Genomic DNA, 24,308 nt, shown 5'->3' with positions numbered 1-24,308 from the left:
TTTTAATCCAATAATTATAATAATTGCAGTCAATAATTAAATGTTTCTTAATTATCAAAAACCATTGAAATTGCATTGAAAATAGAATACATTTTTCCTCTGCTCTTTTTTCAAGTATTGGAAACATTTATCCAGATGAAACAAAAACAATGTTTAATGTTTTGTTATGCAGTTGAAAAAGTAACCAACATAAATTATTTTACTTCTTAAATGCATCACTTAATTACATTAATTATACAAACAATATAAAACAGAATAACAATTTAATATATGTACATGAAAATAAATGTATTCTAACTTAAAGGCAGTTAAATAATCAAAAACATTGCTGCATTAAGGTAATGTACTGTTAAATTAGCAATTAAATGATCACAGATGTTATCGCAATATGATTAAGGAATACTATTTAGTATTTCATATTTCAAATCAATTCACTTTAAGGTCTTCCTACTAGAAATTTCCCCCAAAAGTCAAATACATTTGATTTCGAAAATGTTGTCATTAGTTGCTATAAATATTTTCCTCTGATGTTTCCTCTTCTGCCCGGATGTAGTCCAGAACAGCATTGTTGATCATCATGTATTCCTCCTGAAGGAACAAGAAAAGATTTTACGAGAAAATATTGACCAACACATATTATTGCAAAATGAAGATTCACATAGAAAATCAGTAATGCATAGCATCAAATGTATAGATGAGATGTATTTATGTGATATGTTACCAGAGTGGAGCAGAGTTCCGGTCGTCTTATCTGTAGCTGACGGACGGCAGTGAAAATGTCCACCTCTCCGTCCATAGATAACTGTTGTAGTGTGTTATAGACAGCACAAAATACACCACAGAGGGCTGCCCCGTCACTGAGGATAAAACATATATATCAATAGATAACTATTGTAGTGTGCTTTATAAGGCACAAAATACAGCATATAGGGCTGCTCCGTCACTGATAATTAAACAAAATATCAATATCCATAGACAACTGTTATAGTGTGTTAAACATAGTACAGAAAACTCCACATATAGCTGCTCCGTCACTGAGAATTAAAAATATTTTAGAGTATGTTCTATACACCACAAAATGCACCACATAAGGACATCACTGATAATAGAAATATTACTTAGATTATATAGATAAATACTAGTAGTGTATTATGTACAGGATAGAGCACCAAGTAAGTCTGCAGTCATTTATATTAAAATCAATGACTATAATATCTATTAACAAATGAAGTAGTACCAAATACACCATGTAGGACATACCCGTCATTGGTGTTTATTAAAACAAATACGAATCTCTTTTACAACTGTTGTGGTGTATTACATGTATATACTGAATAAAAAAGAATGCATAGAACTGCTCCATCACTGATAATTTTAAGAAATTTAGATTTGAAAGCGTCACCAGCTTTTCATTTCCATATTAAAATTTGACAATTGATTTGAACTTCTTAAGCTGTTACCGTATATACTCGCCTATAAGTCGGTATTTTGGGAGTTAAATATTGGTCTAAAACTCTATCTCCAAATTTTTGGCGAGTCATAAGGAGATACGTATCTGGAGGCTAAAATTTAGTATTTTATTTGCATTTCCGACGATTATCGAAGAAAATGTCTGGATATAATATATGATAATTTATGTAATCCTAGATTAACCATATAAAGTACAAGATTTTACCTATGTTAAACATTTTATTTGTAGTTTTAGTGAGCATTGCCTTTTTAAAAATAATTTATGATCAAATATTAGTGTCATTTCGAAAAATATTAATTCAAACCAGGTTAAAACATCAACTGATTTACTTTAAATTGGCATCCGATTTTGGCAAAAAATGTACCGACTTAAAAGCGGGTCAACAGCAAATCCCACCAGAATAATGTAAAAAAAAAATACAACCGACTTATAGGCGAGTATATACGGTAAGATCTTGCTAGAACTTTACTAGATTATTTACTAATTAAATGTTTAATAGTAAAGATTCAGTTCAATAATTTTACAATAATAAATACGAAGTTTGTATTTCCGATACCTAACATTTCAAAACATAATATCTTCCATGAAATTTAATTTTAAATGCATAGTTCATATTTGCTTATGCATAGAAAAATTTTGTTCTATCTTTAAAAAGAGATGCTGAATTTAAGTTTCCAAGGGGTTTAAGTAATTTCTGTTGCAGAGGATGTCTTCTGCAATCTACGCTTATTTTACACGTATCCATTGACAACAACTGTGTTGACTCTTTTTATATTCACGATTTGATTGCTGCCTTCTCTAAATTTTGCATTCCTCTTGGATATGTACTAAGTGAGGATATAAATGAACCTTTATCGGATAAATTACTCTTCTTTCAGCGCTTTTTTGCATAAATTCAATAAAGAGACACCTATATATGGACGTGATTAATCGAAATTATGTTAAAGTCGTTTTATGTTATTCGTCCAAAAATACAATTTTCTTTTTTGTCAATATTTGATGCTATATTTTTTTCACCTGCTAACTACAGTAATGGGACCCTCTGTTTCACATTGAAGTGCTGATGAAACCAAATGTAACATCTGCATTGTAGCTTGTGAGTTTTCTGCTATTTTCAAGCTTCCTTTTGGTTCTATTATTGATACGGAGCATCCCTCTTCAGTTGCCTGCAAAAAAAAATAGAATAGGGGAATATATCCTTCATCTAAGAGATACTGCAAAGATTTTCAGATGTTAGGAATATTCGAAATAAACATTAAACCAGCTGCTGCATCTTTCACTTTAATTATTCAGCAATACCAATTCTTACCTTTTCTTGGATAATGCTGATTGTTGTAAATTTTATGTCTGTGACTTGTTCTTGTCCACAATTTACTGTGTATGGAGCAACAGATTTCTTACTATTGGCAGCCGGTAGCCACAACTTTGTCTATATATGAAAGAATCATAAAAACATTTATTATTTCATTAAAACATTTATTATTTAATATGTACCTCCACTGAATAGTTTCCAACTTTATTTCTTAAGAATACCAGTGCCGTTTATCAATTCATGAACAAAGCCGGGCATATCATTGGTACAATTTGCTTATTCAAGCTGTTTTATCAATAAAACATACTATGACGTTGTTATCAATAGTACAAAGCATAATCTTTGAAATTCTTCTTTAAATGATTATTTATACAGATATAAATATAGCATGAATGTCTTTCTCTGGTTGATAGTTCTTGAACGAACGTCGCAATTATTGCAGGGAATAAACATTTCCAGCAGCAGCTGCGACATTAACTTCCCTATTAACTACGTTACTTTAGAAAGCATTTTATTGTTTATTAACATTAAATTTTGTATCACTGTAATCAAGTTATAAGAATCATGTACTCACTGATTCCACTTTCGTTAGGGGATCCATACAAATGACTACATCTGATTCGTGGTCAGTGAGCAGACGCAAAAAGTCGACAGCGTCCCCTGCTGGGGGATAATGTGTTATTATAAATGCCTTGTTCTTAGTGTAAGACTAAAATAAAGAGAAAAAAGTAAAAATTAGTGCAGATTTTTTGTAAATCAAAGTCTAAGGATACAAAGAATATATTTTATTCAAATATTACATGTAAATGTATTGTTTTAATTTTTCTGCCCTGAAAAATTTGGTATTACTTTATATTAACATGTATACTGATAAATATCTACTTTTTAGACAGTATCTATAAGTTTGAAACACTCCCATTCTTATATCCAAAACAATAAACTAATATTTACATACTTTTTACAGTGAAAGAAAATTTGATGTTATTGATAACTAAGCACATCAAAATTAATACATACCAGGGTTGTCCGTAAAGTTCGTAGACAAGCTCAAATTTAAAGAAAACTTGTGTCATTGATATTTATTATTAACATATTTATAATCCTTTACTGAATACCAATTACAGAATGTAAAATAATATTCAATTTCAAATAAATAAATATAATAATGGGATTAATGGCTTCATCATTAGATTTGGGTTGGTGACCCGGAGCACCGCAAAATTTTAATTAAAAAAGTTATTCATCACTTTATAAATTTCATTTGTATTTTGTTAATCCTGCGGAAAATCGGATTCCTTTTACATTACGAGGTTGACAAAAGTTATAACTGCATACCTGCAAAATTTGAAGAAGTGGCTGAACAATCTAGGTTAGAATCTATTAAGACAGGATCCGCTTTGTTCGAAAAAGGAGCGTTTTCGGAATAGGCGGAGCAGTGAGCAGTGATAAAATCCTGCGTAAACATCGGAAAAACACCAACGGAGACCCTTACATGCTGTATACAGTGGGGAAAATATAGTATAGAAAGCAGTTCATAAGTATTTAGTTGAAAATAAAATTTTCAGACGGAAGGAACTGTTTACAGGATGACATGCGTGAAGGAATACCATCATTTCGAGATTGTGGTGCTGTTTTAAACAAGAGGCCCAAGGGACTTGAATCGCTCTTCTGATAAATTGTACAATCTATCACTTCTATTTGAAGCCTCTTACTCTAAGTATCCTGAGATGCATGAACTGACAAAGTTTAATGATTCTTTGCCAGTTAGGACTGAAGATATTTCAGTATAGCTATAAAATACCATAAGTAGGACTTGGTGACCTACTTTTTGATTTGAAACTTTCTGAGGACTCAAGATGCATTAATTGACAAAGATTGATGGTTTTAAGCCAATAAGTACCTCAAATGTTAAAGTAGGTCACTGTGACCTTCTTATAATTGACATTCTCCAAAAACCCAAGATGCATCAATTATCAGAGTTTGATGATTCTAAACCAATAAGAACCAGTGATACTTAAATAAAGCCATTAAATGTCAAAAATAGGTCACCGTGACCTACTTTTTGGTCGATATTTTCCGAGAACAAAGATGCATCAACTGACAGTGTTTGATGATATTAAGCCAATAAGTATCTGAGATAATCAAAAGTAGGTCACTGTGACCTACTTTTTGGTCGACATTCTCCGAAAACCCAAGATGCCTCAACTGACGTTTGATAATTCTAAGCCAAATAGTACCTAAGATATAACCATAAAATGTCGAAACTACGGTAGGTCAAGGTGACCTACTTTTTGGTCAACATTCTCCGAAAAACCAAGTTGCATCAAATGACAAAGTTTTGATAATTCTAAGCCAAAAAGTACCTAAGATACTTAAATATAACCATAAAATGTCAAAAGTAGGTCACCATGACCTGCTTTTTGGTCAACATTTTCAGAGGGCCCAAGATGCATCAACTGACAATGTTTCATGATTCTAAGCCAATAAGTACCTGAGATAATCAAAAGTAGGTCATTGTGACCTACTTTTTGGTCGACATTCTCCGAAAACCCAAGATGCCTCAACTGACAACGTTTGACAATTCTAGGCCAATTAGTACCCAGGATACTTATGTATAGCCATAAAATTCATAACTAGGTCACAGCGACCTACTTTTTGGTCGACATGTTCCGAAAACCAAAGATGCATCAACTGACAAAGTTTGATGATTCTAAGCCAAAAAGTACCTGAGATACTGAAATATAGCCATAAAATGTCAAAACTAGGTCACAGTGACATACTTTTTGGTCGACATTCTCCGAAAACCCAAGTTGTATCAACTGACAAAGTTTGATGATTAAAAGCCAAAAAGTACCCAAGATACTTAAATATAGCCAAAAAAATGTCAAAAGTAGGTCACCGTGACCTACTTTTTGATTGACTTTTTCCGAAGACCCAACATGCATCAACTGACAAAGTTTGATGATCATAGGTCTGAAAGTATTCAAATTATGCCTTTTAAACAATTTGAAAACAAATGCCTGCAAAATTCAAAAAGTAGGTCACAGTGACCTACTTTTTCATAAATATGTTTAAGGCCCCAAGATGCATCAACTTACAAGATTTGATGAATCTAAACCTCTCAGTATCTGAAATAATGGGATTAAATGTTTTAGAAAAGATGAGCCATAAAATTCAAAAAGTAGGTCACGGTGACCTACTTTTAAGTTGACCTTGTTTAAGGACCCAAGATGCATCAACTGACAACGTTTGATGATCATAGGCCTTAAAGTGTCCAAAATATGCCTCCAAATCAATTTGAAAACAAAAGCCAATAAAATTTAAAAAGTAGGTCACGGTGACCTACTTTTGTGTTAATATGATGTGAAGTCCTAAGATGCATCAACTTACAAGATTTTATGATCCTAGTCTTTATAGTAAGCAAAATATAAATGTTTTTATTAAATTTAAATTTTGGTTAACTTTGAAGTGACCTTGAGACCACGCCCTTTGCCCCAGGGTCATGCCTTGAACAATTTTTAATCTTCAACATATCCTGAACCTTGTATGTAAGTTTGGTGAAAATCTGCCTGGTGGTTCTGGAGAAGAAGATTTTTTAGCAACTAGTACTTTAGGTTCTAGTTTCCTGATTATCTCCCCTTGTTTTAGGGTCCCAAACCTAGTTTTAGTATAAATGGTAGCCCTTGGGCCAAGGATACCCTGTAACAAATTTGACAATGATTGGACAAGGGGTTCTTGAGTTATGGCCCATATTCTAAAAAGTTAACGCACACCGCACACAGCACACCGCACGACGCACACCGCACAAATGGCCATAGCATTAGCTTTTTGAGCCTTTGGCTCAGAAGAGCTAAAAAGTTAATTTCGTAACATGATTTTGCCGTATTTCCTTAAATAAAGTTGTTTTTACACGTACAGAGGTAGGATAATCGCAGTTAATGAGGCAGGCATTGTTAAATATAATTTTACGTATGAAACCTGAACATTTTGTGCACATTTTTATGACTGGTTAAAGCGACATAAATGTATTGAGTTAAACGGTGTCTAGTTTAAAAAAGTTACATGTACTCGTATTAAGCTTTTGACGTCGGATAACGTCAAGATTTTTCGTTTTAGTGCTCCAGGTATAAGTGTGTGTCTTTTTGTTATCTGATAAAAATATAACTATCTGTGCTTTGTTTTTGTTGAAAACTTGCATATTAATAAAATGAAACATGAATTTAGTGAAAATAATAGTTTCATATATTTTATCAATATTTGTCAGTAATTATCAATGATGTCTACGAACTTTACGGACAACTCTCGTACATATATACATTATGTTACATACAGGAAGTGTAATGGCATTGATGTAATTCCCGCGTTGTGGTACACTTGATGACAGGAACAGGCGATACTTGTCAACTAAAAGAAAATAAAACTTTACTGTGCAGAATAAAAAATAGCTGTCTGGACTGTACATGGCTCAATTTTTGAACACAAAACAAATAACGTATCACTTTTTTCCAAATTGGTTGATACACTGTTATGGCTACATGTTTAAATATGTGTAGGGTTACATACAAGCTCACGGGTCCTTTGCATAATTTTTTATTTTGTTTTCAATTAAGCATAGTACTAACAATTATTCTGTTCAAAAAAAGGAGGAATATTTATTTACAGAGAGGAGATGTCACTTTTAAAGTGCATCAGTATAGACTTATAGCCCTGAATGCAAATAAAATGTTATTTCCTATCATAAACTGTATGGAAAACAAGAAATACAAACTTTTCTTTTGTCATCTTTACTTATTTTAACTATACTCCTATATTACCTCATATTTAGAGTAATATCCAGGAAGTGGAGATATATTAAAGAATCATTTTAATGCTTAAACATTTTCAAGGGAACATAAATTAGAAATTAATTCAGAGAAAAACTATGAGTTGTGAATGTATATGTGGCATTTAAATTATCGAATTGAATAACTTACGTGGAAGAACAGCTGATTTACTTCCGCCGCTCTCTAAAGCAAATTTGTAAGCCTCTTCTGTGTATCTGTGCCTCACTCTTAGGAGATTCTAAATAAGTATGCAAGTTATGCTTTAGGTTTTTTTTTATTTCCAATAAAAAGGCGTCAAGAAAGTTCATTTCAAGTTTTTCCTTAATTTTCCAAAAGAAACACAACTAGAAGATATTTAAAGTTTGTCATATTTAATGTCAACAGAGTCCATTCTTGTTATTGTAAAGGTTCTAACTGAGTTTGGTTGAGAAGAACAGGGGAAGCAGGTATTGAAACAAATAATGCCTGTGCAGAAAAGTCAGGGGTGCAGCATATTTGTGAAATATCTCAAGAACACAGGTAAATATATAACTTCAAATACCCATGCTAAGCTTATAAAGTCGGCACAGAATACCAGTATGACAAATCAATTCATAATCAAACATTTTCACACAAAATGACCGGCACTTTTTTCATATGGGTGTTTTAAAAATGGTTATGTATATTTTCATATGGTAAAAACTCCTAATTGCTATAAATCAAAAGAACAATCTTGTGTTTATGTTAGACTGGAAATATAACCTTTTCAGTTAAACACTACTTTGAAATTTTAAAAAATATTTCATTATGGAACGAACTTTGTTAACACCCCTTAGCTATACATGTATATGGAACCACACAAATATAGAAAAATGTCAAGTTTCTTCAAGCAAATATATAAATATGAAGTATGTTGTCCCAATCCTTACAAAACTATAATTAATATACCTGGAACTCCTTTCTAAGTTCGCTTTCATTGGCTGGTTTATCCATGGTCATCAACTCTGCCTTCCTTGTAAATTCAGGTTTGGTGAGGACACATGTTGGAGCTTTAAACACGGTTTCAAGTGCGAGGAAAATAGTCTTATACTGCTCCTGAAATGTTCCAAAACCAAAGTAAATAAGAGACGATTTTTTTCACGAATACATACATGCATTATAATGATTTTTTTTTTATATAAGGATGTGTTTATTGGTATTATTGGTTTATTGCATGAAGCACATGTATGAAAAGGCATATATTTTTTTCATAATAATTGAAAAATCACATTTTATTTTGTTTTGCTAAATATAACTATTTGGTCTGCTTTAGTAGATTTAATATTTATAAACAATTAACTTTTACTAGGTGTTTCAGAATAGGTGACTCTATATATCAAACCGGTAGAGAAACAGAAGTGAATCATGTATCTTTAATGGTTCTATAAAATGCAAAAATTCAACAATTTTAATCGGTGTATATCTGCGTCTGTTTTTCTTACGCCAAGGTCAGTTGAATGCCGTGTTTTATTTATTTTGTCACTTAAATAATTTTCAAAAAGATTTTAAATTAAACAAGAGGCCCAGGGGCCACAGCACTCACTTTAGCACACCGGATAGGAAAAAGCAAATATCAGATCAGAAATGAAAGTTTACTGAGTTTGGAGGGGGGGGGGGGGGGGCTTAAATCATGATTTGAACAAACTTGAATCTACACTACCCGAAAATGCTCCCACATAAGTTTCAGCTTTTCTGGCCCAGTGGTTCTTGAGAAGAAGATTTTTAAAGATTTTTCCTATATATTCCTATGTAAAACTTTGATCGGCCCCACCCTACCCACAGGGGTTATGATTTGAACAAATTTGAATCTACACTTCCTGAGGATGATTCCACGTGAGTTTCATCTATCTTGGCCCAGTGATTCTTGAGAAGAAGATTTTTTTAAAATGCCATTAATTTTTTCACTAATTCATAATTATCTCCCCTTGGAAAAGGTCGTGACCCTTCATTTGAACAAACTTGAATCCCCTTCACCCAAGGATACTTTGTGCCAAGTTTGGTTGAAATTGGTCCAGTGGTTCTTGAGAAGAAGATGAAAATGTGAAAAGTTTACGATGACAACAACGACAACGACGACAGACAACGGACAAAGGTTGATCAGAAAAGCTCACTTGAGCCTTCGGCTTAGGTGAGCTAAAAAAAATGATTCATTGTGTTAACCTTTGAAGAATCTTTAAAACTATATTAAAAATAAGCAGGTTTTAGACAATTGCAATGCACACAGATAATCAAAGTACTCAGAAGTACAGAGAGCCGGGCTCATTTACAGAGTAAAATGGATTTCTTACATGAATCACGTTTATATTCTGATGAAAAAATTATTTTAAAACTATCAATATAAATGATAAGACACTGACAGTGAGTTTTTCAATCCTAATACCACGGTCCGATTTTGTCAGAATCAGAATTAATCTGGTACCGCAGCTGAATGTAAACAAACAGGCCAGTCTGGTTCCCTCTCCTGCTTTACTTCGTATGTGTATAGGACTACGGTAACACTGATTATCAAAAATCCTTACGCTAATGAACTATGTTCTTTGACTTATGAAGTTTTCAAAGTCATTACTACTAATGTTTATTTTATATAGATAAAACTTCGTTTTATTTTTGTTGCTTTATTTAGGTTTGTATTATTTCAAAAACGGTTGAGAGTAAGAACTATATTTTTGCACGTAACTTTAAAATGTCGACTATGGGGTCAACATCCTGCCTTGAACAGGATCACATAAGCCGGCAATTGCTCTTTGAGCAACTTTGAGCAATAAGCCCGGCTAAAAAAACAACCTATATATCTCGTAATATCTACTTACATAAGTTTGGACCATGTTCATTCTGCCTTCCCTCATTTTCTTCACGTATTCCGCGATGTTGACTTTCCTCTCTGATTTTCCCGCCTTGTATAAAGCGTCTAAGGCAACATAAGTACCAGTCCGCCCTATCCCTGCGCTAAGGTTAACAGAAAAAAAAAAACAGTGTATTCACACTTCAAACCTACTGAAGCATCCATTGCAAAAAGTTAAAAAATAAATCAAGCTCTTTTTGTGCTTTTGTACCGATAAAAGGAACCAGTTAACTTATCCACAGATAACAAGAATTATACGCATGCAAAGTAAGAAATTTCAGAGAAGCAGTTTCTTTTTTCATTAGCGTAAAATAAATGACGGAAAAACATTACGCGTTTATCCTGCAACATTGAATTGCATTGACCTAATCAAGGTAACCTTAAAAACCGAGGCTTATCTCAGTCAATGCCCTAAAAAAGCCTCCTGCATGCATTTCAATATTCTAAAAGCATTGTGATGACATATATATTCCAATGTTTACGCTATGACGTCTGCAGAAATATACCTAAATCAAGTTGAAGAACTGGTTTTGGAGGTCAGATGTAAATATATGATGCAGGATAAACAAATTATTCGGTTATTGCCTCGAAATATAAGTGATATTGGAGTCTGGTCGAAAATACCTTTTCACATTTTCTTATCCTCGCCGAAATATATATTTCAAGACGATAAACATGTATTCTTTATATATAACCTGCAATGTACTAGTGTTGGTTTATCATTTCTTCCATCTTTTGTTCTTGTCACGTGATCGTGGAATACTACAAGGCAGAGCGGATCCGGTACGCCGTGATCCGGCCAGGCAGTGTAGTGGTACTGGGTCACAATGCGGGATTTTTTATGCTAAGAATAAAAGTTAGAACTTTTTCATAATGTAATTGAATACGTGTATTCCTCATCATGAAAAGAAGCAATAAACTTTATAAATACTAATGGTCCTTTAAACTTAGAAATCTCTGCTGGTCATTTTTGAAACCTTTTTTATTTGTGTTCACAAATTTTGTAATAATTTTAAAATTATAAAGTGAAATCATTTCTGCTTCTTCCGATTGTTTAAACATGACAGGTTTCATTCAGTACAAAATATAAATTATTTGATGTTCTAAATATAAAAATACAGTTTGCAAAAAGGAGATTGTACGAATAGATAATAAAAACATTTTGCAGCATATTTTTGAAATATTATATTGTTAAGGTCAGTTTGTCCCATTGATTTATAAAAAAAAAATAACTATATGAAGGGATTGCACTCATTATCAAAATCTCAACACAAGTTTCACTTTTTGTACATATTATCATTTTATATTCATTATGGAAATTAAAACATATCTAATTGAGAATGACATACCACTTTATGGGTAACTCTAAATTTCCTGATTTTATAGTAAGCGTAGACCTGTTCTTCCTCTGCTAATAGGGAGATGACACCAAACGTACTTGATTGATACAGATCTGGCCAGTACTTTGAACATTTCACCTGAATAATGAAAAAAAAAACAGATTTACCTTATACCGAATGTTAGATAGAATATTCACTTAACGGTAAATCACTGTCTCAAGCCGCGGTTTGGAGTCCGCATAAAGCAACCTCCTACCCGTGGCTGTTTGAATACATGAATTATCGTAATTTTGAATATTTATATTTTTTACACTTTTATGTTGTTACGGCATGTTCAGCCAATGGAAAAATTTGTTTCCATCACAATTTAATAAACAATGACATCATCTGTACAGATAAATATGTCGTAAACTATGATTGGGTAATGAAATATCTCGACAAAGTTTATTCTCCGACTATGCTTTACTCGCTTTGGTTCAATATTCTAAGGAAGTAACAAAATATTCACTTCTAATTTAACCACGGCCAAAATAGGAGAGGATAGTAAATTTTGGCCCGGCTTGTGACGATGCGGTAAAATAAGAATCTTTTTTTTTTTACATTTAAATAATTACCACAAAAGTTAACATTCAATTCCTTATTTTATAGAAATTTTTGTTTGTCAAAACCAACATATTTCTTATATTGATTTAGTTTTCCTCTCTTACTGAAGTTGTACATATAAATCGTTAATATTTTAAACACCCTTGAGAAACTTTTCTTGGTTTCATTAATTTCAATAAAATTAGGATTACTTTAATTAGATTTTTTTCGGCGGAGTTTCACATGTACTATTAAATATTTATTTACCTTATTTCCTTCTTTGAGGTTGGTCAACATTATTATTTGGTCAACATTTTCCTGCCAAATCATGGTCCAAAAGTCCTTTATGGTGTTCTGTCGAGGTCCTGTTACAGAGAAACATTGCTACCAGTGTAATCATATTATTACTAACGTAAAGTCTTTATGATTCGTTAATAAGTGTGAAAGTAAACAGAACAGTCCTACCTTGTGCTGCAATATATTCATTTGTCTTATCAATACCCTGAAAATAAAAGGCAAATGTCCGCAATTATTCAAAAAGGCATAGTGTTTTTCTCCTGGTATATATTTCTTTTTCATTTGAGATGCATACCTGATAGAGGATGATCATAATTGATTCTGTGGTTCAGAAAATGTCATTAGATAAAGATAATCTTGATTTCTTTTTACACAGACGTACTGTATCTAATGATATATCAAGATGATATTTTATTTATATTTAAAGGATGTTAATCAAAATACGGTTAAATAAGTTAAAATACCAATTATGATTAAATAAAACTATACATTCAGTTAAATTAAGTTTTATTTAAAACAACTTACGTCGATAAAATTAGCGTTGATGTAGTCGGACTGGCTATCCGATAATTTGATTCTTGAATGGTCGTCTGAAAATAAATATATTTTTGTTAAATGTATCAAGCATGATGTAAATCACTGACGAAACCTATAATTATGAGTATTCAAGTAAGATTTCTTCGATATCAATGATATATACTGTCTTTACACTATTCATATAAAGTTTCATGTACAAAGTTCTGAAAATGTGTAATTCCAAGTAAATTCATCTTTAGAATTAACAGAAAAAAATGTATTACTTACATGGAAACGTGGTCTTAAATCTGTTTTTCGGTACGTTTTCTGGTTGTTTTCCAGCATTGCAAGGATACTTCTCACCATATGGCATGGTCTATTGAACAAGTAATTATTTTTTAAAAGACTTAAGTCTTGACGAAGGCCCTCTTAATTTTTTTTAGTTTAAGATTAGAATAATATATTCTTACCGCATACTCCCGTTTAAAGCCGTCATCTTCATTTTTCCTTTTTTCCTTAATTATGCTCTCTAGTTTTTCTATCTCAATATCTGGAACTGTCTCTTCATTAATATAGAGATCTCCATACGGATTTTCTTCATGTATTTTCTCATCACTGTCGATTTCATCTTCACGTTCACTACTTTTACCTGATGTATGTTTGGTAATATTCTTTTCCATAAACTTTGTTGTTTCTTCCGTGTTAATATAAATATTTGTAAAATTTGATGTTGACTGTTTTGAGGAACCTATAAGGAAAAGAACTCAAGTAGATCATCCGTCATACATCTAAAAATGTTTTATAAAGTATAATTGTTATAATAAAATAGCATGCATTGAATTCCTTTCTTATATTTTAACTATTAAATACATGCAAACATATACATTAAATATTTAGGACCGCAAAACAAGATGGACAAGCAATAACGTTAGACTTACTTTGTACATTAGATGTGTCGTTTTCCCTATCAGCACTGCGAACCATTCTTTGTTGGTCAGTACCTTTTGCATTTCGTGATCTGCAGTTAAAAAGGCTTTTCATGCATGAACATTAATTTTGGTCAGTCACTATTGTAACGACGCCCTTTTCATCAATATTGCAAAAATCAAACCCAATTATGCACATTTTTACAGATAACAATGTATAAATGTTAATGCTTCTCCAAGTCTTGCTTCAAAATTACAATTAAAAACAACAGACCTAGGGGCCACATCACTTACATGGGTACTGTGGCTATGGAAAAAAGCAAAAATGAGTTCAGTATTTAAAAGCTGAAATGCATGAAATGCCCCGATCGACCTACTCCTAAAAGACAGAATTAGTAATGGGAAGGGGGTAGAATTTGAACAACTTGAATCTGTACTATCTGAAGATGCTTCCAAATAAAATGACAAATCATAGCTTTGTTCTCCTTGGGAAGAAATTTTCCTATACAGCTCAGACGTTTTTCCGCACAAATTAAGCTAATATTGTTATTATGCAAAATTGTGTAACTAGTCAACAAAATATCTTAAAAGCCATTTCTTACTTACTTTTATGTTTATATAACTAGCTTTAAAAATAATTCACACATAATTATTGGTAGGATTTTGATATACATGTATTCTTGGTGGATAAATGGTGATAGTTCCAAAATGGTTTTTCGTGGTTTCTCGTCAAATGTAGTCTTCTATGTATCCATTGTTTTTAAAAGCATTTCTTTGCCTTTCATTGACTCAAAAACAGTGCAAATCATGATCTTTTGTATTTCTATGTAATAATATCACTCTATAGAGCCTAAGATGATAATGGTAATAAACATGAAATAACAACACTTATCAATATGATCTTTACAATCGCAAACTTCCCTCGCTTATCCAGCAATATACTTTCATTATAAAAAGATACCACCTACCGTCTAATTAAGATGGCGACCAAGATCACAATCAACAAAACAATAACAGCAGCAACGACTCCGCCAATGAGAGAAACCGGTGATGAATCATCGTTTCCTTCTAACTAGAAGATTCAAAATAAATACAAAATGCAATACTAACAAAGGGGCTTACATGTAAGATAAATAAATTATATTCATGAGACAAAGTTTTTTTATATTTAAATATAGAAAAAAAAACCGTCACACTTGTGTAATAAATTCTATATTCAACGACAAGACATTGAAATTTTTGTTTATTGCAATCTCTTTGATTTTTCCTTTGCATCTGTCCCTACGTAGTCATAGGATACATGACGTCATAGTTGAGCGATTGAGACGTCAGACCTTAGGGAAGTGAAACCGTTGTAAACAAGGATTCGAGCACCATATTTGTGGTAAATTTGTCAAAATGGTTTATTTACTTCTATTTATCTAATATAAAGGATGATTTTTACTACACTATTTGTAAGAAAGGAACATGGAGATATTTACCTCACTTCTACTAATTGTTGCAATGTGAAAGGTTATCATTTTGACATCCTTTCACACTGCGAAATAATAGATCTACCATTTTTATGCAATGAATAAATTACAGTTACATTACTGTATTTCACTGTTTAAAATGTAATGAAAATAAATATTTATGTCTTTATTTTTATCAAATCTAACCTTTTTCGATTTTGGACATGATGTGGACTCCGGGCTTTCACCAGTACACGCTACAAGAAAGAAAAGACTTATAAGAAGTTTGCTCAGATTTAAAAATAGCGATGAAATGATCTTTAACGTGATATAGCAAAATTTAAATGCCATATTTTCTAAGTTAAGCAAAATTTAAATGCAATATTTTCTAAGTTAAACAAAGGATTTTTGGAAAAATATATACAATTTCGTGAAAATTTTAAAACAACGCTTATCTTAAGTTATTTTATTTATTTAAAAGAACACATTTTTTATATTTACAACAAGCGATATAACTTACATATGCAAAATATTCAGAATATTTTATATTACTGTGTATCTTCTAAGCGAGGATTGTTTGTATTTAAGGCATACAGTAGTTAACTATCTAACAGTCTTTCTTAAAATTGTTATCAAGAATAATGACCTGTTTATTCTTGAGTTTAAAGATTGCCAAAATTATTAATTACATAAGACTATTTTGCCAATGTATTTTAAATTTTAATTTCTTACAATCAACACAAAGTCGTCCATCGAATCCCAAGGAACAGCCCTCCCTACATTCACCGCTGACATGGTGACATTGTGTGTTATTTATACAGTTGCCACATGTTTCATTGCATTTATCACCAAAAGTTCTGTTATCACATTCTGAAAGAAAACAAACACAACAAACATTTTAATGTTTTATTCATACTCTTCTAAAATAAATACGTTTTCTCTTCACACTTAGTGTGAAATCGAAATGTTTAATTTTGATTTAATTTCTGATATGCAATGTAACATTAACGTCTGTTAATTATAAGTTTGGAATAATGGCATCACTTTCAACGAAAACAGTAAAGATAATGAACAGCGATCGACCTTAAAAAATCTTTACACAAAACAAATCAGTGGAGCGCATTCTATATTTTCCTTGGTTGTATTGTATTTACATTATTAGCAAAGGTTTTGTCTAATGTTACACAAACTGTAATTGTTATAGAAGAGAGAAATCAATATGATATAAAAATAATTTTGATTTCATCCAAATATTCTGAACCGTGTGTTACTAAAATTCATTACCGGGTATACATGTTTAAGAAAGGCGTGCAAGCGTGCAAAATAGACGAAAATGCATTGAAAACTCATATTGAAAGTTTGTTTTATTACTATAGGTATACTTATACAGTAACCTACCATTTTCACAGAGTTCTCCCTTATATCCAACAGAACACCCCTCTGCACATGTTCCGTTAATGTGGTCACACTGGGAATTACTAAAACATTTCCCACAGGTCTGTCTGCACATTTCACCGTACATTCCTCCGTTGCATTCTTAAAGAAGATGTTTAGCATTTTTCATTATTTTTGAAGATTTATCATCTGGATAATTAACAAACTGATGCATGGCAAGAAGATTGTTGATAAAATACAACAGGAAAATCTTGTAGAGAACTTGTTTACAGATTTAAGTAATCAGTAAATCATTTACAATACATGTACGTGTATTGAAATTCACAATAAATTTATTCAAACAAAAAAATTTTGATAGTTTAAAAGACTGTGTTAGGGAAATGGAGGAAAGAACTAAAATTTATTGAAAATATGAAATACATTTGTACTTTTGTCTATTACAATAAGCAAAATATCAAATAAACATTTCCATCTCATCTGATGAAAAAAAAAATTAATTTATTTATTTGTATTAATTCATACTTATTTTAGTGGGACAGATATGCTAACATTGTAACAATAAAGAAAAATTAATGTATTCAATATACCTTCTCCACAAAGAGATCCTCTGTACCCTGCCGAACATCCTTCTAAACAAGTACCATTAACATGATGACACTGAGTATTGTTTAAACATTTCCCACAACTCTGGTTACATTTAACACCATACATTCCGCTGTCACATTCTATAAGACATTAAGAAAAATTCACTTATACTCGTATATGAAAGAAACTTAGAACTTTTGAAGAAAAAAAGTCTACTTATGAAACAGTAAAACCTGAAGCAGTAAGAAAAAAAATTTAAGTCAATTTTATAAAAGCTAATTTTAATGAGAAAAATGTCCTTTTTTTTACTAATTTAGGTTTCAATATTTTTAACTGATGTGCTTCAGATAAACATATCTAAGATCAGAGAAGATTAAGAATATCTGTTTCATAGTACAAAAACAATACCTTTGTCACAAAGAGATCCCTTATAGCCAATGGAGCATCCTTCTTTACATAAACCAGTAATATGGTGACACTGTGTATCATTTATACACTGTCCACACTTTTTACCACACTTATCACCGTACGTTCCATTGTCACATTCTATCAGAAAGAAAAAAGTCGTATTTTCGAGCCCCCGGGAACATAAACAAGAGGCCCACGGGCCTTATAGGTCACCTGAGTATCATGTAACAATTTAACTTTCCAACAATTGAATTTCTTTCATGTTTTAAACAATTATAAGCCATGAAATTCACAATTTTGAAAGAGGCACCATTGCTTACCATAAATCATACATTAAGCACACTTACATGTACTCTTGTTACTTAATACTCAGAGGTAGATCACAGTAACAGAGTTAATGCACTTACACTATATAACCAGTTGTGCACCCCATCCCACAGGAACCATTGACCCTGGGGCCACATATTTCCATTTCTTTGAAAAAAAAATTATTTATTTCATCATAAAAGGTTGATTAATTCCAAAGAGCAGATTTCAAAGCCATTAATTTTTTTCAGACTATCCCCCCCCCACCCTTAACCAAGGAGACATGAAATTAACGAATTTGCGATGAGGCAACTTTGTTAGTCATAAATAAATAAATCTAGATCATTGGCATAATACCCAGGAGCAAAGGAAAATATTTTCAAAGAAAGAATTAATGTATACCAGTATTCACTTTATAATCGGGAAGTTTCTAGTATGCCGGTCCCCAGAATCACGCGATTGCGCATGAACAGTTATTTCTCTTGCCGTTGCTATGCAGAATGTAAACAAACCGCAATTTCCCACTCGCTTCAACAAAACGCATCCAATTGAGTGATTAGGGTTAGGTTATTTAGTTTTTAAAATTGGGGTTGTTTTATAAATCCACTATGTAATCTTTCTGTCTTTGGGCTAATTTATGTAATTTTTGATAAAAAAAAAAAGGCACTATGAGTGAATCAGCCTGTCAAATCGCGCCGATATCTTACACTTTGATTTAGTACATGAAATTTTTGCTTTAGAAAGAACAGAAAGTTTTATAAATGAAAGTTCGGGTAAATCAACTCTAATGTCAAAACATGACGATTTTCAGCGCTGAGTTTAGGCAAGTTATTGTAAAAGCAACTTACCGTTAACTGCAGCTCGATATCCTGACCTCCTAATGTTCAAATATTCAGAATAATTTTCCTTTCAAATCGATGATGATGCACAATTCAATCCATCGATGACTAGTTATTAGCTAACACTTGTTAAATCCATGTATTTCTCACAAAAATCTCGCAATTTTAATAGCATTGCACTTTTAGTCCTATCAGGTATTTCTTCATTACGTCAAACACAAGTGACGCATCTCATAAATATTTATGAGATTACGTCATAAATTGATCATGTGACCACATTCCTAAACAACCCAAGATGGAGCTTTACCTCCTAAACAAGTACGTTATTTTCCAAAATATTTTAATTCTCATTTAAAAAACTGTGTTTAAAACCAGTTTTTTAAACCCAATTTTTCACAAGGAACACGAATTTGGGGTCAAATTTGCAATTTGTGGCTTCTTTTTCGATTTTGTCGATCGCTTACGCGATCGTCTATATATTCTACACCGCCTTCGGCGGCACCTATTTTAGCGCCATATTTATGGGGACCCGTATACTAGAAGTGTTCCTTATAATCAAAAGAGTCCCCCCTCCCCTTTCCACCAAATGGCAAATTCCCTGACCCAGGGGCCATGAAATTCACAATTTTGGTTGAGGCACTCTTTCTCATCATAATTATGTACTTAGTTAGTTTATTTGATACCCAGGAGCAGAGAAGAAGATTTTCAAAGATTTCATGTATTTTCACTATATAATCTATATAGCTCTGCCCTAACACCAGAACCCCTGAACCTGGGGCCATAAAATTCCCAATTTTGGAAGAGACACTCTTTCTGATCATAACTTTGTACTTAGTTTGTTAATTTAATACCCAGGAGCAAAGGGGAAGATTTTTAAAGAAATAATGCACTTTTACTATATTATCTATATAACCCCGCCCTAACACCAGAACCCCTGACCCAGGGGCCATGAATTTCACAATTTCGGTAGAGGACTCAATGCTGATTACAATCATGTCAACATTTTGACTATTTGATGTCCAGAAGTAGGCCCCACCCCGCAAGCCCCAGAGGGGCAGGGACCATGAAATTCACAATTTGTGTTTCCCTTTACCCATAGATGCTGTGTACCAAATTTGGTTGAAACTGATTCAGTAGTTCCAGAGTAGAAGTTAAAAATGTTCAAAAGTTTACGAACGACGTACGACGTACGACGAACGACGACGGACGAAAACGGATAGCAATAGGTCACCTGAGTTTACTCAGGTAACCTTAAAAGTGCACTATATTCATCACCAATGCCCTTAAAAAATTATAAATCTTTCATAGAATGAAGCTGGTGACTTTCATGCATGAAAAAAGGAAAACATAACAAAAAAAAAAGAAATACCTTCGATACAAAGGGACCCCTTGTAGCCTGCAGAGCACCCTTCTAAACAAGTACCGTTGATATGATGACACTGTTTCCCCTTAAGACAATTTCCACAATTCTGGGTGCAGTTTATACCGAACATGCCTCCATCACATTCTTTAAAAAAAGAATTCCTATTCTTTATTCTTATTCTTGTTGCGTTTTTCCCTATTTCGTCTTATTAAACTTTTCTTAGGGTTCATAAACCCTCTGCTAACTAATATTAAAGTATTTCCTTAACTCTTATATTTTCCAAAGAAACTCCATATGCTTGTATAATTAGTAAAATACAAACAACTATAGCATGACTTGCAGGGCAAAATTGGACAAAAAAGACACTTCAACTTTAACTTTACATTTACAAAGGAAAAACAGATATTTATGTCATTATGATTGATTGTATATTATTTAACGTCCCACTCGATAATTTATCACTGATCTGGAGACGTCACCGTATGCCGGTGATGGACTTCAAATTTAGACCAATACTCGGCACTCAGGGTCATTGATTAGTGAGGGTTCTTTATCGTGCCAACCACGACACGGGACCTACGTTTTTAAGGTCATATCCGAAAGACCCGTGACTTCCACTTCTTATGCCGAGCGTTTAGCAAGGAACAATCACTACCTATATTTTCGTCTTAGGTTTGATGCGTCGCCACGAACAAGAATTGAACCCGGACCTCCCGATCACGAAGCGAACGCTCTACCACTTGGCTACCGTGATCAGTTTTATGTCATTTAGAGTTATCTTTTTTCAGAGTATCCTTCTGTTTAGAGTAACGATGAATATACAACGGATTTTCCCCGTTTTTTATGATACTGTAAAATATGTTGTTATATAATGCATGTTCATACCGACAGTACATAGCTCATCTTTGTATCCTGAAGAACATCCATTTAAACATGTCCCATTAATGTGGTGGCATTGTAATTCATCAAGACAGTTTCCACATTTCTTACTGCAGTTGATGCCATACATTTCACCGTCACAGACTGAAGTAAAATCGAACCTTCTTTAAATTGTAAATGCAGCGGTTTTTGACATAGTGGACATATGATGTATTTTGAACTTTAAACGAATTATAATATCAAGGGAAATTTATGACTCAAAAACCTTAGTCATCCTGTTTGACAAATATTTTAGTATTTAGTTTGCCATAACCAGAATAAAGCTTCGTAACAACCAGATATGGAATATTTTTGACAGATTCCGAAGTTTTTTCGTATTTCAATTTCAGTGAGGTATTATCTGTATATATAGAAAAATTTTCCACTATTGCCATCATCAGTATATTAAGGTATCCTCTTACATGTGCGCAAGACTAATGGCGTGTTTTATTCTTCCCATATAGACATTTTGAATTATTTGCCGTCGTATGTAGAGTTGTCGTTCGCCTTAAAAAGAACACCCCACCGAACTTAAAAAAAAATATAATTTAAATGCAAGTATTGAAAATTTACCAGTTTTGCATAGTGGTCCTTTATATCCTTTAGAACATCCACCTGAACATACCCCGCTGATATGATGACATTGATCATCATTAAGACAGTGACCGCAGACCTGAGTGCAGTTAACGCCATACTTTCTGTCGTCACATTCTAGAAAACATTACCTACATAATGACTTTAAATAAATCAAAGTACTTTAAGTACTCATGGGAGTTAGACATGGTGTAAAATAAAATCTTTGATCGGGAGGTTAAGTGAGTGAACAATATTATTATTTCAAATACAGACAACTGTTGCAGATTTTTTGTGTTGCAACAATCTTAAGAAAGACATTCAGAGACATTGAATAGCAAAAAAATGCATGGGCCGAAATGCTTGCCTGCCTTCATTAGTCCTTTTTTATACCCCCTAGTCGGGAAGACTAGATTTTACGGTTGCCGTCGTATGTAGAGTTCGTATTTCTATCAGTGTTTATAGATGACGCTACACTAAAAATGAGTTCCATTACGAAAAACTTTTGAGGTTCTTTATAATTTAGTTTTACTTTGAACGAAATCTTATATTCAAAATAAGATGAATTTATCATTACATTTATTTACATTTCAAATTATAAAAATTAGATCAGTTTAGGAGAAAATGACTTGAACTATTTGTGGCGGATGTTTATGCATGTTCTCTGTTGAATATCATCTGAGTAAATGGTCGACACAGTAGCTTTCAGCTCTTAATAATCAACATTTATTACTGCGCATGTTAAATGCGCGATGACCAAGGCAGATTGAACTTCCAAACTCCCAAAAATAATTTCAACAAAACATGTTTTCAAATAAGAAAGTTTTTTGTTAAGTTCCTCTCTTGACCACAAAGTGATATGTTGAGACGATCGACAAAAATAATGTTTAAACGTCCAGGAAACGAAAAGGATAGGTCAGGTTCACTGGAATAGAAGGTATGCTATATAAAAAATGCAAGTTTTGTTTAAATTTCATTTTTGGATAATGAAATTCATTACATGTCAGGGTGCAAATAATTTCCCATATCTATACTTACTGTGACTTGCGCATTAAACAAGACGCATTTTATTTGATAAAATGGAGGAAAAATACACATGAATATAAAAAATCCCATATTTATATCGTAATTTACGTTTCCCTCCAACCTTTTTAAAGAAAATGGAATTTTAACACATACTTTGCTCGCATTTATCTCCCTTCCATCCGGGCTGACATCCACCCTCACACTTTCCAGTAAATCTGTTACATCTGCTGGTCACTCCACAGGTTTCGCTACATACATGTACACAGTTCTTTCCGTAGGTTCCCGGCTGACAGGCTGTAGAATGTTATAAAATAAAGCATTTAAGGTAGATCCCTACTCGTAGAATTAAGTGGGGACAAGCTCAGAATCAAAATAAAGGTCAAAATTTTAATGTATTAACAAAATAATCTGCAATGATTTTGCCGAAAATCAAAATCTGCTTTGATTTGAAAACCAGGGAGTAAATACACTTTGGGATTAAAAATTATCTAGAGCTCTGTATAATTACTAATTACAAAAGATGAACAGAAAGATTATATTCGTATTCGTTATAACCAATATCCCCCCAAATCAAACTTTGACGGATATTATTTAATTATGTTCTTAAACAAGGGGATACATGCTGACTTGAAAAAGAGTAGGCTCATTGGGGGCCGTCAGTGAAACCCAAAACATAAAAACTGGTCACATGATTTATTTTTAATCGCCGATATATGGCTGAAATATTGCCGATTTGGCGTAAAACATTAATCAATCAATAAATCAAAGCACTTAATATTCTCATAAGCAATGACATCAAATGTTTGTAATTACGTCACAAAGATGACGTAAATTCAGAATTTTCATCATTTCTACAGAAAAATGTATAAATTACATCGATATTTTGAGTAGAAGTCACCGAGCGCAGGTCTCATCAGGCTTAACATTTTATATAATGTGCAGAATGATAATATCAATGAAATATGTAAATATTGTTTCTGGGCACACTTGCGCTCTATAAATTTTATAGCTAAAATTGTTGAAATTTTGTCCATTTTCTCCTCTTTTTAAAAAATGCGGACTAGTTTGTGACGTCATAAAAACAAATATTGTCAAAATTTTATCTACTTTGAAACTATAACTTGGTCTGTTAATTTATATTTCTCATACAATATATACAATTTAGCACATTTCAAGACTTTTTCAAAAATTGACTTCTGTGGGGGCAAAGATATGCAGTATACCGCATATAGTTCATAAATTATAAGAAGCCTGTGTTGATTCTTTATTGTAAATTAGTACCTTCGTTCGTTTGGAGAAAATTTGCCTTAAAAATTG

General features: G+C 32.5%; 1 protein-coding gene across 3 annotated transcripts; it reads right to left on the bottom strand.

Moving 5' to 3' along the window:
- Positions 1-313: 313 nt before the first annotated feature.
- LOC134274680 (receptor-type tyrosine-protein phosphatase epsilon-like) lies at positions 314-23,283 on the bottom strand. Of its 3 annotated transcripts, XM_062756938.1 has the most exons (27): positions 23,145-23,283; positions 21,966-22,103; positions 21,360-21,497; positions 20,481-20,618; positions 17,967-18,104; positions 17,561-17,698; positions 16,977-17,114; positions 16,311-16,448; positions 15,786-15,835; positions 15,096-15,199; positions 14,140-14,219; positions 13,672-13,949; positions 13,490-13,577; positions 13,211-13,275; positions 12,854-12,890; positions 12,656-12,753; positions 11,816-11,944; positions 11,162-11,310; positions 10,435-10,570; positions 8,534-8,680; positions 7,757-7,844; positions 7,114-7,187; positions 3,358-3,492; positions 2,781-2,900; positions 2,489-2,637; positions 722-857; positions 314-588 (listed from the first exon to the last, which is right to left on the bottom strand). In XM_062756938.1, the coding sequence occupies exons 3-27, from the start codon at positions 21,481-21,483 to the stop codon at positions 502-504; spliced, it is 2,964 nt and encodes a 987-aa protein (XP_062612922.1). In that variant the 5' UTR covers positions 21,484-21,497; positions 21,966-22,103; positions 23,145-23,283; the 3' UTR covers positions 314-501. The 3 variants fall into 3 exon arrangements, with proteins under 3 accessions (XP_062612922.1, XP_062612924.1, XP_062612923.1); XM_062756939.1 differs by lacking the exons at positions 314-588; positions 722-857 and adding an exon at positions 951-1,034; XM_062756940.1 differs by lacking the exons at positions 16,977-17,114; positions 17,561-17,698.
- Positions 23,284-24,308: the final 1,025 nt, after the last annotated feature.

The sequence above is a fragment of the Saccostrea cucullata genome, unplaced genomic scaffold (genome assembly GCF_032062105.1).
Source record: "Saccostrea cucullata isolate Sc308-1 unplaced genomic scaffold, CSIRO_AGI_Scuc_v1 ctg12221, whole genome shotgun sequence".
Taxonomy (NCBI): Eukaryota; Metazoa; Mollusca; class Bivalvia; order Ostreida; family Ostreidae; genus Saccostrea; species Saccostrea cuccullata.
This window is presented reverse-complemented; position numbering and strand designations above follow the sequence as displayed.